This window comes from Oncorhynchus masou, chromosome 31 (assembly GCF_036934945.1).
Source record: "Oncorhynchus masou masou isolate Uvic2021 chromosome 31, UVic_Omas_1.1, whole genome shotgun sequence".
Lineage (NCBI taxonomy): Eukaryota > Metazoa > Chordata > Actinopteri > Salmoniformes > Salmonidae > Oncorhynchus > Oncorhynchus masou.
This window is the reverse complement of record NC_088242.1, coordinates 38,776,246-38,792,675: the sequence shown is the minus strand read 5'-3', so window position 1 is coordinate 38,792,675 and position 16,430 is coordinate 38,776,246. Positions and strand designations below refer to the sequence as shown.

Genomic DNA, 16,430 nt, shown 5'->3' with positions numbered 1-16,430 from the left:
CAGGGCTTGCAATAGCCATGGCTCTTCAACACTGACAGCAGTGCCTCTATGTTCCACAGAGTATCCAGTCTTCCAGCCACTGGGAGGCCATCAGCTCATTATCTTTCCCGTAGTGAGTGACTACATTCCCTCAGGAACCTGGGATACAGATGCTCCTGGAGAAACTTACCAGGGTTGGTGGATTCCCTGATAAGGACCTTCTTGGTTGAGTGTGCAGTAACTCAAAGCTTGAGTCATGCCACAAGTGTGAGGCACTCTGCTCCTTTGTCATCTGTTCCAAAGCAGTTGACTGGGTTGTGTCAGGTTTCACATTGTAGAAGGACAGGGACTTCTGGAAGTTGTAATTGACATGCTCTCCATGTGGCTAGGAAAAAGTAGAGACTATCTTAAGTTATTATATGGAGTTGGAAAGCATTGAACAGAAGATACATTAAAATGGTACAGCCACAAATAAATATTCCTTGATATTACTGTCGGTTCAGCATTAAAACTTGTTAAGGATAGGGGGCAGTATTTCCCCTTTGGATGAATTGCGTGCCCATAGTGAACTGCATCAATCTGTCCTTTATTGCTAATATATGCATATTATAATTAATATTGGATGGAAAACACTGAAGTTTCTAAAACTGTTTGAATTATGTCTGTGAGTATAACTGAACTCACAGGGCAGGCAATCTTGCAAACTAGTTTTGAAATCCTGAAAGTTGGGGAAACTTTGACGTCATCGCCCCCTCCCTTCCCAACAAGTTATGGATCTGGAAACACTTCATATGTCTTCCACTAGATGTCCTCATTCAGTAGAAAGTGTAATGGAGCATTTGCTGTGAACTTTGACCTAATGGGAAGGAAAGTGCTAAAGTGTCGCAAAAGATTCATGTGCTTGAAGGCGCGTATGTGTTGGAGTGCTTCGTCTGTTCCAATCAGCCCCAGATGAACTCGGATTGCCCGGTTGGAATGCTATTTGTTTTGTACGTTTATAACATCCCGAAGATTGATTCTGCACTTAGTTTGACCAGTTTCGTCGACCTGTAATATGTAATTTGGAAGTTTAGATGTAAAATTATCCTGGACCAGAAGTCCTTTTTGGGCATTTGAGCTGAAAGTGGTAGCAGATGCTGCTACATGTACACTAGAATTGAACATTATGAAACAAAACGATTTATTGTTGAAGTAGGACTCCTTTTCACTACATTCTGATCGAAGACCATCAAAGGTAAGGGAATATTTATGTTGTGATTTTGTATTTCTGTTGACTCCAACATAGCGATTGTTCGTGAATGATTTTTATTTTAAATCCTGCTTTTTGTCATTATCTTTTGTGGTACAAAATGGCTACGTTTTCTCTTTGTTTTGGTGGTGGTCTTACATAAATATATGCTGTGTTTTCGCCGTAAAACATTTTAAAAATCTGACACGCTAGGTAGATGAACAAGGTGTTTATCTTTCATTTGAGGTATTAGACTTGTTAATGTGGAGAGGTTAAATATTACTAAGAATATTTTTGCATTCCCTGCGCCACCGTTTCAGCTGAACGGGGGGGGGGGGGTGTAGTTCCTGTAGGGGAACCCATAGGCTTAACAAGTTTAACAGACTGGCAGAGCAGACTCCCCACAGGCAGATTCAGGTGTCTCAGGCTCCTATTCAATTCCCCATGTGAGTGGAATGCAAGGGTGGGAGGCAGGGGTGGACATTCTGGATGCTTTTCTTCATATTGGTCACTGGCCTTATGGTGTGTGAAGTCAATGCTATTTAACCGCTTTGGCTCAAGGTTCATCCGAGTCCCTGCATTCCATTGTCGATGCTCATCTGTGCAGGCTATGCTAGTTAGCCCACTGGACACTGCATTCTGCACCTGTGATAGAATGTTTGTTACAAAAAAAAGACATTCATAGAAAATGAGAAGATCCCATTATTAAGGAATAGGTGACAACTATGTCATCAACTTTCCAAAACAAATGCTTTTTATTATAAACTTACCTTGGTATTGTTCCCAATGAGATGAGATCACTTATACTTACCATACTTTAGGCGTTACCCCCAACCACAAGGATATTTTACAAACCTTATTCACAGAGAAAACAATAGCACCAAAGAAATCCATGTGATGCTGACATGTTAAAGTACATTATATACCCTACTCACCTGTATAAGCCTACCTTGCTTCAGCAATGTGAGATTTGACAGGATACTTACAGATTCCCCACATTAATACAGCCGTTCTGTTCATCCACAAATACATGTCAACATAACCAATAAATCATGACATTCTCAATTCAGCTTTCATCCAACAAAGTGTTTGGTCGAACTGCAATGTTTAGACTGACTATTGTATCATTCTGTGTCTAGATAAGGCAGTACTGCACACTTTCAAGACCAAGTAATGCAGACATTGATCATATCATCTGAGAACTACCATAACGTTAGCCTATGGATTATAATAACTGTCACCACATCACATGTAGTCTGCTTGTATGCTGTAATCACTTATGTTAAGTAATGTTAGACATAGAAATGCAAGTGACTTTGCTTATTAGCCTACCTTCCACAAAATGGAGGCCGCATGACTTTCCAAGGCCAGCGTTGCATCCAGCCGTCTCTACTGGTTCATTGTTGGATACAAGTACCCAACAGAGGTAAGAGCTGCTTGATTGGCTGGGCTGAACATCGGCTTTCAAAAATTCCAATCCTTTTCCCTCCTCCTGGTGAAGCCATTTGTGTTTGTTCCCAATTGTGTGCCATCTTTTGTTTTTGTTTATTTGTTAATGATGCACTTTTGATGTAATTCACTAGCGTTGACGGAAGTTGTGAAACACAATCGCGTTTGAATGGAACTGGGTCAAGTGGGCGTGTCTACATAAATCGCATATAGTGCTTACTTTTGACCAGAGTTAAGTCCATAGGGCCAATTACATTCTGTAATTGCATTTTTGTCCCCCCCTAGTTTTATAATTGGAATGTAATACAAAACGAGGCAACGTTGTGCTTTAGGACCATGCGAAAGCCTCCGAGCGGTAGGGTAAGCTGTTTGGAGTGTTTATCTGACTGGAAAACAAAAAAATGTTATGTCCCCCCATTTCTAAGGTTTATGAAATGAAAATGTTAAGTTATATTCCATGATATTCTTAAAATATGTGTTGACTGAATATAAGCAGCAAGTGATGTGTGCTAAATAAACAAGTTGATGGCTCAGTCATATGGCCTCAGCTACAAGGCACAGATCAAATACAACTCAAACAGGTTTCACATATTTTCAAGACCTGAGCTATTTAATCGGTTTGTTTTATTTATCACATTTACTTATGGAATGTTCCTGAATATACAACAACAATAGAAAGAAGCTGATAGCATCTGGTGGAGCATGGATGAAAGTGTGCTGTACTGTAAGTACGCTACAACACTGTGGGACAGGTGGAAATGGTTTAGCAGCCTGACAATAAATTGGAATACAAAAGAAGCCATCCACCCTTAATGTCAATGTCAGGTTGTTTTCTTTTCACTGAATCTCCGTTAGGATATTGGTTAGGCTACAATTAGGCTGTGGAATAATGTAGCCTAAATAAATAGAGTAAGCTTATTATTTTGCTCAACCCCGTACAGTAAAGGCAACTCCAAATGTCCGCAGAGGTTGTGAAATACATTATGAACATGAGACTCACATGTTGCAGTTAATTTATTGTTTAATTATTCAAGGCTCCCTTTGTTATTTTGTTTAATATAAATAAAATGCTTGAATTAATGGATATATATCGAAGAACACTGGAGGTCATGGAGCAATAATCAGATCAAATGTGAGGACACAACAGTTAATCTGATACAAGACGATCAATATCACAGACCTGCTTTGTCCTAATGAAAAATGCAACAACTTACAAATTTATTATAATCCACATAATAATCAAATCAACCTTATAGGTAATGATTTATATATTTCCAAAAGAAAGATGCATTTACAGGATTTGTTCATCAACATCTTTGTTTTTGTTAATAAAATAATAGTTGTAGGCTTGGCAGTGTTACGGATTAATGTTTTCAGTTGATGCCAAACAAGTTTGATTGGGTTAAAATCAGGAGACCTACAAAAATGTTTCTAGATGTACTGTAGGTCTCTTGTAGGTGAGGTGAGTCTCACTAGTGTTGAGTAATGTGCTGTTGTAGGTTTACTTACTCTACTTGAGTCTTGACCCAGTTTATGCCCTCATTTGCAATGCAAACCCAGGCAGCAGTGTGTTGAGTCATTGTCTGCATTTGAGAGAGATTGCTCATCATCATAGCTACAGTATGTGCAACAGCCTAATCAAAGTGAGGACGTGGGAGGTCTGCTGTATACTTATGGTCTATTGTAACCTGGAATCATACCTTTCCAGTACTCTTCACCCCACCCTTAACTCCACCCTTAACATCTTCGGCATAGGGGGCAGCATTTTCACTTTTGGATAAATAGCGTGCCCAAATTCAACTTCCTGCTACCCATCCCCAGAATATAAGATATGCATATTATTAGTAGATTTGGATAGAAAACACTCTGAAGTTTCTAAAATTGTTGGAATCATGTCTGAGTATAAAAAAACGTATGTAGCAGGCAAAACCCAGAGGACAAACCATTCAGAATAAAAAAAAAAAATTGAGGTCACTGTCTATTCAATTAGTTTTCATTGGGAAACAAGCAGTTCCTACCGCCGCTTCCACTGGATGTCACCAGTCTTTAGAAATTGATTGAGGTTATTCCTTTGTGTAATGAAGAAGTATGGCCATCTGAGTGTCACTTGAAGTGTACTTTTTGAGAGAGGCGGCACATGACTCAAAAGTTGCGTTAGTTTGTTGTCTTCCTGTATTGAACAGTCCCGTCTTCAATTTGATCGATTATTAACGTTTAGAAATACCTAATGCTGTATTACAAAATTAGTTTGAAATGTTTTGGCAAAGTTTACAGGTAACTTTTGAGATATTTTGTAGTGATAGTGCGCAAATTGGAAGCAGTGTTTTTCTGGATCAAACGCACCAAATGAAATGGACATTTTGGATATATATTGACGGAATAAATCAAGGGTCATTTGTGACGTTTAGGGGACACGGAGTGCCAACAAAAGAAGCTCGTCAAAGGTAAGGCATGATTTATATTTTATTTCTGCGTGTTGTGTCGCGCCTGCAGGGTTGAAATATGCTACTCTCTCTTTGTTTACTGTTGTGCTATTATCAGATAATAGCATCTTGTGCTTTCGCCGAAAAGCCTTTTTGAAATCTGACATGTTGGCTGGATTCACAACGAGTGTAGCTTTAATTTGGTATCTTACATTTGTGATTTAATGAAAGTTGGATTTTTATAGTATTTTATTTGAATTTGGCGCTATGCATTTTCGCAAGTGTCCCCAATACCATAAGAAGTTAGGGCAAATCTGGTCTGTAATAGGACGGGGGGTTCACACCTAGCTCGGCTCTTAGAATATTCTTCAGTATAGGTTGAATAGTCTATTGTTCAGCTATTAGCCCCCCCTTCCCAACTTGCATCAAATGGATATCTTTTTGTCGAGAGCAAAACTTGATTTTTAAGTTAAAAATTACATTTTCTGAAAGCAACTTTATTTTTCAATCAAAAATAATTGTTCTGAAAGCAAAAATGAAGCGTCAGTCAAAACAAAAGTGCAATTAATATTTTGTAATAGAGCACAAAACGTCATGCATTTTATTCTCCCCAAAATATTTTGAGAACAAAATGTATTTGAAAACAAAACTCTAATTTTATTTCGCTATCAACCAACCTACTTTGGCCATTTTTTTGAGTGACAGTTTGGCATACATACCATAGAATGATAAATCATGCAATTATTATTCTCAAGCTAACCAAAAGCATTTCGCTACGGACGCCTGTTTTCGGCATTTTCATTTGAATTAATCTTGCAATGAAAGAAGTAACTCATAAGCAGGTCATGTCCTATTTGTTTCATAGTCGATATATAATCATATTTCATGACAGTGTAACGGTTAGCTTTTTTTTTACAGAAGGATGAACGAACACTATGTCTGTCAGGGATTGCTATTCTGATATGTCAGATGAAGAGATAGACGAGAAAGTCAGAGCCATCATGGCAAGGATGCCCCATGCGGGCTTTAGAATGTTCAAAGGAAGTCTAAGAGCAATGGGCCACCATGTACAATGGAGAAGAGTTAGGGAGTCAGAATGATCGAGCTTCATTTCATTGCTCTGCAAAAATATTTTGTTCCTGCCCCCCCTGTCTCTCGTCCACATTGATACAAATCATAAATGAATAAGCTACTAAGATGTTTAATGTCTCCCTCAAATCTAAGAAGTTAAACTTTTTTATTCTGACTTATTCGTAGATACATGTTCAATGATGTATTAAATTGGGGTTGTTCTTCAACTGGTAATACATAAATAATGAAGCAGGTTAATAGGTTAAACATTTCATTTTAGTTCCAATTCTTTTTTTCAAGACACAACAGGTATATTATTTTGTATACATATTGCAAATTTCCCATCACCTAATGAACAACCACAATGCCAGTCTGGTGTTAGACATCTGCTTCTTTAGATTGAATGGTCATATCTCAGTTATTGTTTTCATATCTGAAAAAAATAAGCTATTCTTTACTTTCAGAGTGCGAGCTGATCAAGGGGTTGAAAATGTAGATATTGCCAGATGTTCACTGTCAGAGGAACATGCCGTGGAAGCTTTTTTGCTGGCAAAATTACCTCTGTCCATAACCAGAGGTAATTAAACTGTTCTGTGTTCTTTTTCTCTCTTCCTCTCTGCCTGTCTTGTTGTACATGGAACCTTTCTCACATGCACAGTTTGGAGGAAGAAGGACACCTTGACCTGTCGAATTCTATCCACCTCTTCTGTGTGGGATATGTGTTCCTACTTTGTCTGCGGGCATATCTGCAGCATTTCAGAGTTGGAATAATCACCCTTTAAGTACAGAAGCGAACCTGACACCTCACCCGCTGTGGCATATCGAAATGCTCCAAACACCTGTGGACGTTTTTGCCTTAGCCCTACACAGCTGATTCAAATGATCAAGTCATCATCAAGCTTCATGTGGTATTTATGTCTAATAATGACATTATCTTCTATTGTTTGTCCACATGCCTGTTTTTCAGCATAAAGTACTCAGTAGCCACTTAAGTGTGGACACCAGGTGACACAGTCTTTCTTCTTCACTTCATCCCTCTCCCACTTCTCCTTAAATCCTCTAGTTAATATCAGCTGTGTTGTTGAACCCCTCACGCATCTCAACTAGCTGACACAAGGGCACAGCATGATCACAGGTGAGAGGTCACTTGGTCAGGTCAATAGGAAGTATTATTAAAGAGATGCGTTACATTGAAATGCATATAGAGAACGTGGTAGTCCCAGCATTAATGATCCAAGGTCAGTTTTGCATTTCACCTCCTGATGATTATGATGACTGACCATGTTAGAATAAAAAAAACAAGGCTTAATCATGCTCTCTCTATCCATCCATCTGTCTGTCATCTGCAGGTATATTTTGACATGAGAGAGGACTCCAGTCCCATCATCGCCACCTCACCCACTCTTAAAACTTCTTAAGGCTAGGGGGTACTATTTTAACGTCCAGATGAAAAGTGTAAAAAGTAAACTGCCTGCTACTCTGGCCCAGAAGCTAGGATATGCATATGCATATTTGGATTTGGATAGAATACACTCTAGAGTTTCAAACAGTTATATAATTTATAATTACGTCTGTGAGTATAACAGAACTTATTTGGCAGGCGAAATCCAGAGGACAAACCATCCAGGATTTGTTTTTTTTAGGTCACTTTTCAATGGAACTTCTATGTGTATCAAGATTTCTAAGGCACTTGCTTGCAGTTTCGATCACTTCCAATAGATGTCAACAGTCTTTAGAAATTGGTTGATGTTTTTCCTTTGAGAAATGAAGAAGTAGCCATTTCCTTTCTGAGAGTCAAGCCAAGTGTACTGTTGTGGTTCCACTTTGTTTTCGTCCGGTATTGAACACAGTTTATTCTGTCTTAAATTTGATTAAGTTAAAAAAAATACCTACAGTTGTATCAGGAATGTTGTTTGAAACATTTGGATCAAGTTTACAGGTAACTTATTAGATACCTTGCAGTCATGTTGCGCGAGTTGGAACCGGTGTATTTTCTGACTCAATAACGACGGAATTTACGAACAAAAGGACCATTTGTGATGTTTAATGGACATATTGGAGTGCCAACAGAAGATCTTCATAGGTAAGGCATGAATTATATCCTTATTTCTGGCTTTTGTGTTGCGCCTGGCGGGTTGAAATATGATTTTTATGTTTTTGTTTGATGGGGTGCTGTCCTCAGATAATAACATAATTTGCTTTCGCCGTAAAGACTTTTAAAAATCTGACACTGTGGCTGGATTAACAAGAAGTTCATCTTTAAACCGATGTGTAACACTTGTATGATTTATGAATATTTCTGTTTTTGAATTTGGCGCGCTGCTATTTCACTGGGTGTTGTCAAATCAATCCCGTTAATGGGATTGGCGAGCGAAGGGATCACTAAGAAGTTTAACTTCTTATGGCTGGGGGACAGTATTGAGTAGCTTGGATGAATAAGTTGCCCAAAGTAAACGGCCTGCTCCTCAGTCTCAGTTTCTAATATATGCATATTATTAGTATTGGATAGAAAACACTCTAAAGTTTCTAAAACTGTTTGAACGATGTCTGTGAGTATAACAGAACTCATATGAAACTCAAAATCCTGAGGAGAAATGAAAACAGGAAGTGAGAAATCTGAGCTTTGTATGTATTCACCAGAGTCCCCAATGAAATCCCCTTGAGATATTAATGATGTTGCACTGCCTAGGGGTTCCACTATATGTCAACCATCAATAGAAATTGTAATGAGACTTCTATGGTGTTGTGGGAGTGAATGATAGCAGAATGCATCAGGTGTCTATCAAGCAGCCATTTCCTGATCACGCTTATTCCTCATGGTATTCACTTGCGTTCCATTGCTCACGAAGACAAGAAGGAATACTCAGGTTGGAACTTTATTGAAGCTATATGTTAAACATCCTCATGATTGATTCTGTACTTAGTTTGAAATGTTTCTCCGACCTGTAATATCACTTTTGGAAGTTTTTGTCCGATGTAACGCTGCCCAGATTGAGTGTTTGGATATGTATACCAAAAGAAGGTATTTGGACATAAATAACGGACATTTTCGAACAAAATAAACATTTATTGGGGACCTGGGATTCCTGGAGTGCTTTCTGATGTAGATCATCAATGGTAAGGGAATATTTATCATGTAATTTCTTGTTTATGTTGACGTCAACATGGCGGCTATTGTGACAAGTGTTTCTGAGCGCCGTCTCAGATTATTGCATGGCTGGCTTATTCCGTAACGTTTTTGGAAATCATACACAGCGGTTGCATCAAGGAGAGGTATATCTATAATTCCATGTGTATAATCATGTATTATCATATGCATTTATGAGTATTTCTGTTGAATGATGTGGCTATGCAAAATCACTGGATGTAATGAATGTAATGCACCAATGTAAACTCATATTTTGATAAATATGAACTTTATCAAACAAAATATACATGTATTGTGTAACATGAAGTCATATTAGTGTCATCTGATGAAGATCATCAAGGGTTAGTGATTCATTTTATCTTTATTTCTGCTTTTTGAAACTCCTCTCTTTGGCTGGGAAAAAAATGTATTTTTTTCTTTGGCTATATGTGGTGACCTAACATCGTTTGTGGTGCTTTTGCTGTAAAGCATATTTGAAAGCGGACACTGTCGCGGGATTAACGAGATTAGCTTTAAAATGGTATGAGATACATGTATGTTTGAGGAATGTTAATTATGAGATTTTTGATGTTTTGAAAATGGCGCCCTACACTTTGACTGGCTGTTGCCATATCGCTCCAATTAACGGGATTGCAGCCATAATTTTTTTTTCAATAACCTTCGGGCCAACTGGGGGCCCATGGCTGGTTAGGGGACACCGCTAGAGACACTATGTAATTGTGATGAACTGAGAGAATATTAGGCACTGTAATTCATATGCGGTCTGCCTCGGTTCTTACCTCTTTCCTTTTTCTGTCTTCTACACCTCTCTCCGCACCTCGACTTTCTTCCTCATTTTATAAGTGCATTGAAGTACATATTGAACTTGCATTTATAATATTACAATTATCATAATTGTAATGCATTTATGTATTTATAACACCTGGATAATGAACTTCTTTCATTAAAGCATTTCACATTCTCCACTGGTTTAAATTATCTCATACTATCCTGTGTCCTCAGAATAATGCAGATGAAGGGAGTTAGATATGCATATTTTTTCTGTATTTATGAATTACAATTCAGTCTTAACTAGCTAAATAGTTACTTGCTTATTGTGTTAGTGGAGGATAAAAATAACTGTATGCCTATGGATGTGCAGCTAGCTACATTATGCAGCTAATCTGTGTATGGACCATAAAATGTTTGGTTCTGAACCAAACTATGAACCTCAGCTATCATAGTTGTTGAATCAACTTCAAGTCTGAATGGCATAAATTAAGCCTATGGATTGAGTATCATATTATTACTTTATTGTGCCAAGGATACAAGTCCTATATACACATGTACTGTAGTTATTACCATGCATGAGATCCCCACATTGTAGCCTGTACATTGAATATATTCACTGATCATGTACTCTTCCTTGGCAAATGAAGGTGTGGTTTCAGGTATGAATCTCTGAGATTCTTTTTCAGTGATATCCAATACCATTTGTTGAATGATGCTGTGTCTGTGCATGTATGTATTACAATTATACACTTAAGTGTTTACCATCAATGATTACACATTGTAACTATGCAATAAACTAGAAACATGATTTAACCTCTTGATACTCCCCACCCCGGATCCGGGATCGTGAATAAAGCCTCAGGCTCATTAGCATAACGCAACGTTAATGATTTCTGAAAATCGCAAATAAAATGAAAATAATGCGCCTGCTCTCAAGCTTAGCCTTTTCTTAACAACACTGTCATCTCAGATTTTCAAAATATGCTTTTGAACCATAGCAAATCACTAATTTGTGTAAGAGTATGCTAAGCTAGCTTAGCATTTTGAGTAGCATTTAGCACGCAACATTTTCACAAAAACCAGAACCAAATAAATAAAATCATTTACCTTTGAAGAGCTTCGGATGTTTTCAATGAGGAGACTCTCAGTTACATAGCAAATGTGCAGTTTTTCCTGAAAGAATCTTTGTGTAGGAGAAATCGCTCCGTTTTGTACATCACATTTGGCTACCGAAACGAACCGAAAATTCAGTCACCAAAACGTCAATCTTTTTCCGAATTAACTCCATAATATAGACCGAAACATGGCAAACGTTATTTAGAATCAATCCTCAAGGTGTTTTTTCACATATCTCTTCATTGATATGCAGTTCGTGGAAGCCTGCTTTCCCCTCAGAATCGCATGGAAAAATACCAGCAGCTGAAAAAGACGCACCAATTTCGACGGAGGACACCGGGCGGACACCTGGAAAATGTAGTCTCTTATGGTCAATCTTCCAATGATATGCCTACAAATACGTCACAATGCTGCAGACACCTTGGGGAAACGACAGAAAGGGCAGGCTCATTCCTCTCGCATTCACAGCCATATAAGGAGACAATGGAAAATGGAGCCTCAAAAATCCTGCTGGTTTCCTGGATGCCGTTTCATCTTGGTTTTGCCTGTAGCTCCCGTTCTAGGGCACCCACAGAGAATATATTTGCAGTTCTGGAAACGTCAGTGTTTTCTTTCCAAAGCTATCAATTATATGCATAGTCGAGCATCTTTTTGTGACAAAATATTGCGCTTAAAATGGGCACGTCTTTTTATCCAAAAATGAAATGGCGCCCCCATAGCATCAAGAGGTTAAGTCACTTCAGCTGCATTTCACGGCAAGGCAATCTTACACAATTGTACATTCCATTTGCAGTAAATGCTTTAGCGAGCAAGATTCTTTACATCCATTGTTTCTCAAGATGACAGCCTGGTTTGCTGGTTCTCTCAGGAGTCCCTGTCACGCCCTAACCATAGAGACCCTTGTCTCTCTATGGTGTAGTAGGTCAGGGGGTGACTAGGGGGTATTCTAGTTTATAATTTCTATGTTGGTGTTTTGTATGATTCCCAATTAGAAGCAGCTGGTTGTCTCTAATCATATTTAAGTAGATATCTCCCACCTGTGTTGGTAGGATTTTGTTTGTGCATGTGCACCACGTAGTCATGTTTAGTTGTTCGTTGGTTGATTTATTGTTTTTTCTTTAAGTTTCACTTTGCAATAATTATGTGGAACTTAACATCCACTGCACTAGGCTCTCAAAGCACTTCATGATGACAGAAGTGATTGCTACGGGGCAATAGTCATTTTGTTCAGTTCAGAGTCACAAAAACCACAAATGGAGAAAATTAATCACTAACCTTTGATCATCGTCATCAGATGACACTCATAGGACTTCATGTTACACAATACATGTGTGTTTCGTTTGATATTTATCAAAATATGAGTTTACATTGGCACGTAACATTCACTAGTTCCAAAAACATCCAGTGATTTTGCATAACCACAACATTCAACAGAAATACTAATTTCTCACTACTCTGCAAGCATGACACTCCAACCGGTTTCCCAGTTAGATATTTTTAGAGTTTCCTGGTTCATAGCAGCCCGAGCACAGTATACTTTTTTTGACATGTATTTAAATTGATTGTTTTTCTCACCCATCTCCACACAATATCCCATAATGACAAAGTGTTTGCAGATTTATTGAAAATGAAATACAGAAATATATATAATTTACATGAGTATTTACACCCGAGTCAATACATGTTAGAATCACTTTTGGCTGCGATTATAGCTGTTTTCTTTCTGGTTAAGACTCTAGGACCTTTCCACACCTGGATTGTGCAACATTTGTACATTATTCATTTCTAAATTCTTCAACCTCTGTCAAATTGGTTGTTGATTATTGCTAGCCGACCATTCTCAGGTCTTGCCATAGTTCTATGAGTAGATTTAAGTCACAACTGTAACTTAACCACTCAGGAACATTCACTGTTTTCTTGGTAAGCAACTCCAGGTTAGATGTGGCCTTGTGTTTTTGTCCTGCTGTCTGGTGGAAAGCAACCAGTGTTTCCTCTATGATTTTTGCCTATGTTTAGCTCCATTCCATGTCTTTTTAACCTGAAAAATTCCCCCGTCCTTAATGATTACAACCATACCCATTACATGATGCAGCCAAAATGTGGAGAGTGGTACTCAGTAATGTGTTATGTTTGTGGCAAATCCAATAACACTTAGTATTCAGGACAAAAAGTGAATTGCTTTGCAACATTTTTTAAAATGTATTCCCTTGTTGCAAACAGGATGCATGTTTTGGAATATTTTTTATTCTGTATAGGCTTAACTACAATGTTGTTGATCCATCCTCAGTTTTCTCCTAAAACGGCCATTAAACTCTAACTGTTTTAAAGTCACCATGGGCCTCACGGTAAAATTCCCTGAACAAAGCATTACGCAGAGTGCAACATTTGCACACTCCCTACAAACGTTTTGAAAAAATCTGCTGAGATGGGACTGCAGGTAGTACCATCCCAGACCGCTTTAGGAGAACAGCCACACCATTCCTTGCAACTGGGTCTTGATCAAGCAGCACTTTTGAGACGGGCCCTTGGACCCCAGGTGGAAGGGATTGTTCCAGATTCTGCTGACCACCCAGACTGCAGTGAAGTACCAGGGTCAAAATTCCTGGCTCCATGCCTCCCACTGCAAGAGAGTCCCAGAGCCAGAGGAACCTGATACGACTTCTGCTGGAAAGCGGTAAAGGCACTGCAGTAAATCTCGGACTGGTATCATGCCTGGCCCTGTTTTATATTAGTAGAGTCCAGTGAAGCAGGGCTAGGAGATCCAGTGAGAATGGTCATTACCACCAAGTTGACCAATATGATTGTGCCCTTTGTCAAAGGAGTGATTGTCACATTTGCAAAGGTAAACCCTGTAAATCCTTGTAAATTATGTTTCTTATTTTCATTGTTAGGAATGCAAGATTCTGAAGCCTCTGATTGGAGATAGAGAAGATAACGTTTCCCTTTGATTGCTGGTATAGTTGTGCTTAAGTCTCCATAGCACAAAAGGGGGAATTGTGAAGGAAAAATTAAGCTTAATGACAATTGTTAGACAACTGTACTGTGTGCTTTAAAGCTATTATCCAAGTTGAACTAGAACCGGACAAATCTGGATTTGAGGTAGGGGAGTATGAGGAGGAGGGGGTGGTGAATATCACTTGGATACCTACAGTATATGTATGTCTTACATAATAGATAAGCTTGCCAATAATAGAGAATACTGATCTAAACCACACATTCCTAAGGTAAAATGTATTTGTCTGAGAGTCCAATGCTGGACTCCTCTGCACAGGTCACTATTGAATAAACTCTGGGTGAATGTTTAACAGTTCTCAACTACAAGAGCTGATTTTTCTACCACATTAACGCACACACAGACACATCACACAACCCTCACACGCGCAACCACATACACAGAGACTCACCTGCAGTGCCTGTGTACTCCTGCTACTGTCTCAATGATGGAGCACTCGCCCTCATTGAGGCAGAAGGCCAGGTCCTTGTCGTCGATGCATGACTTGAAGACATCTGAACGCAGACTAGGGGATGTGGGAGCCACTGTGAAAAGGAGCGAGAGAGAGATGTTACTGGTTGTCACAAAGAGACAATTTGCTTTGGGTAACGTATACACTTCAGAACCACAGCAAAAACGACATTTGTTTATTAAGAAAGAAAGACAACAGAGAGGGAGAGAGGGAGTGAGAGAGATGTGCACAAAATGAGCAAAAAAGACTGCAATTCTATGCTACTGTATTTCTGCTAGGAGTACTTTATTATTTCTTGATTTGGCTAATTGTATGTTTCAACAAGTATCTTGGCCCTATGATCATGGACTATATCATTAAACATGCATCATACATGCAGCTTCCATACACACTGACAAGGCTACTTGGGAGCTTGTGGTGCTACGTTGATATGAATAACATTCAGTAGCAGGTGTCACAATACGGCCGGTCAGAATCAATAGGTTAATGGAGAGGAGCTAAGTAGACACTGCAGTCTCTCTCCACTCCTTCCTGTTAATCATCAACGGTGTTGACACCAACTGTAGTAAGGAGAGAGACACAGATACATGAACAATCCTGTCTGCATCAACTCAGTATTAATTTGTTGAATGGGAAATCATTATTTGTTCACTAAGGAGGCTTTGATATATAGATTATCAGAATAATGCAAACATTTGCTGTTTAGCACATCAACAATATGGATACTCCACAAAAAAGTGTTTTGGTTAAAAATTAGCAGTTTTGTCGGAGGTGTTGGAGGTGTAACTGAATTACAGCTGTCAAATCCACAAGTGGCTCCCAGCATTATATGGAAAGTGGACATTGCCATTGGCTGTATGGAGTCACATGAACAGAAATCCCATGCAGCCTTGTTTACAAGTTGAACACTAGAATATGAGATGTAGTCTACACCTCGGTTAGGATGATAGAAATCCTCAATGTTAGGTTTAATGATTTTTCAAGTTGAGTGTAATTATTTCTATATAGCCTAAACTCTCTCACACTGACCTTCTAACATGAGTGGAGTGGGTGGGACTTTGACAATGATGCAAGAGCAGCTGCTCACTGATTTGACTGCTCCCAATCCAGTTCCACCTCCAACACTTATCTTATCGGTGGTAGCTGCCAACATCGGGTGAAATTGCAGAGCGCGAAATTCAAACTACAGAATTATCAATATTTAACTTTCATAACATCAAAGTGTAATACATCCAAATAAAGCTCAACTTCTTGTAAATCCAGCCGCTGAGTCAGATTTCAAAAAGGCTTTATGGCGAAAGCACACCATGCATTTATCTGAGGACAGCGCCCCGCATACAAAACCATAACATATTTCAATCAGGCAGGTGCGACACGAAAGTAAAAAATAGCGATATAAAAAATGCCTTACCTTTGAGGATGATCTTCTGTTGGCACTCCAAAAGGTCCCAGTTTACATCACAAAAGGTCCTTTTATTCGATAATGTCCTTTATATCCATAACTCAGTTTAGCTGGCGCTTCAGTCAATAATCCACCAAGTTTCCCTCCACCAAATGCATACAAAATGAATCCCAAACGTTACTAATAAACTTTTCCAAACAAGTCAAACAATGTTTATATTCAAACCTTAGTTACCCTAATATGTAAATAAACTATACAATTTAAACTTTTGACTAGGGGCCAGTATTTTCATTTTTGGAAAAATAACGTTCCCGTAGTAAACGGGATATTGTCAGGACAAGATGCTAGAATATGCATATAATTGACAGATTAGGATAGA

The 16,430-nt window shown here is 38.7% G+C and overlaps 1 protein-coding gene across 1 annotated transcript in view; it reads right to left on the bottom strand.

Annotated features, from left to right (window-relative positions):
• LOC135524945 (pro-neuregulin-3, membrane-bound isoform-like) overlaps nucleotides 1–16,430 on the bottom strand; it is a 356,815-nt gene that overhangs the window by 196,359 nt on the left and 144,026 nt on the right. The window contains exon 3 of the mRNA XM_064952775.1: nucleotides 14,590–14,722. Coding sequence (XP_064808847.1) covers nucleotides 14,590–14,722 — 133 coding nt within the window. The remainder of the gene's footprint in view (nucleotides 1–14,589; nucleotides 14,723–16,430) is intronic.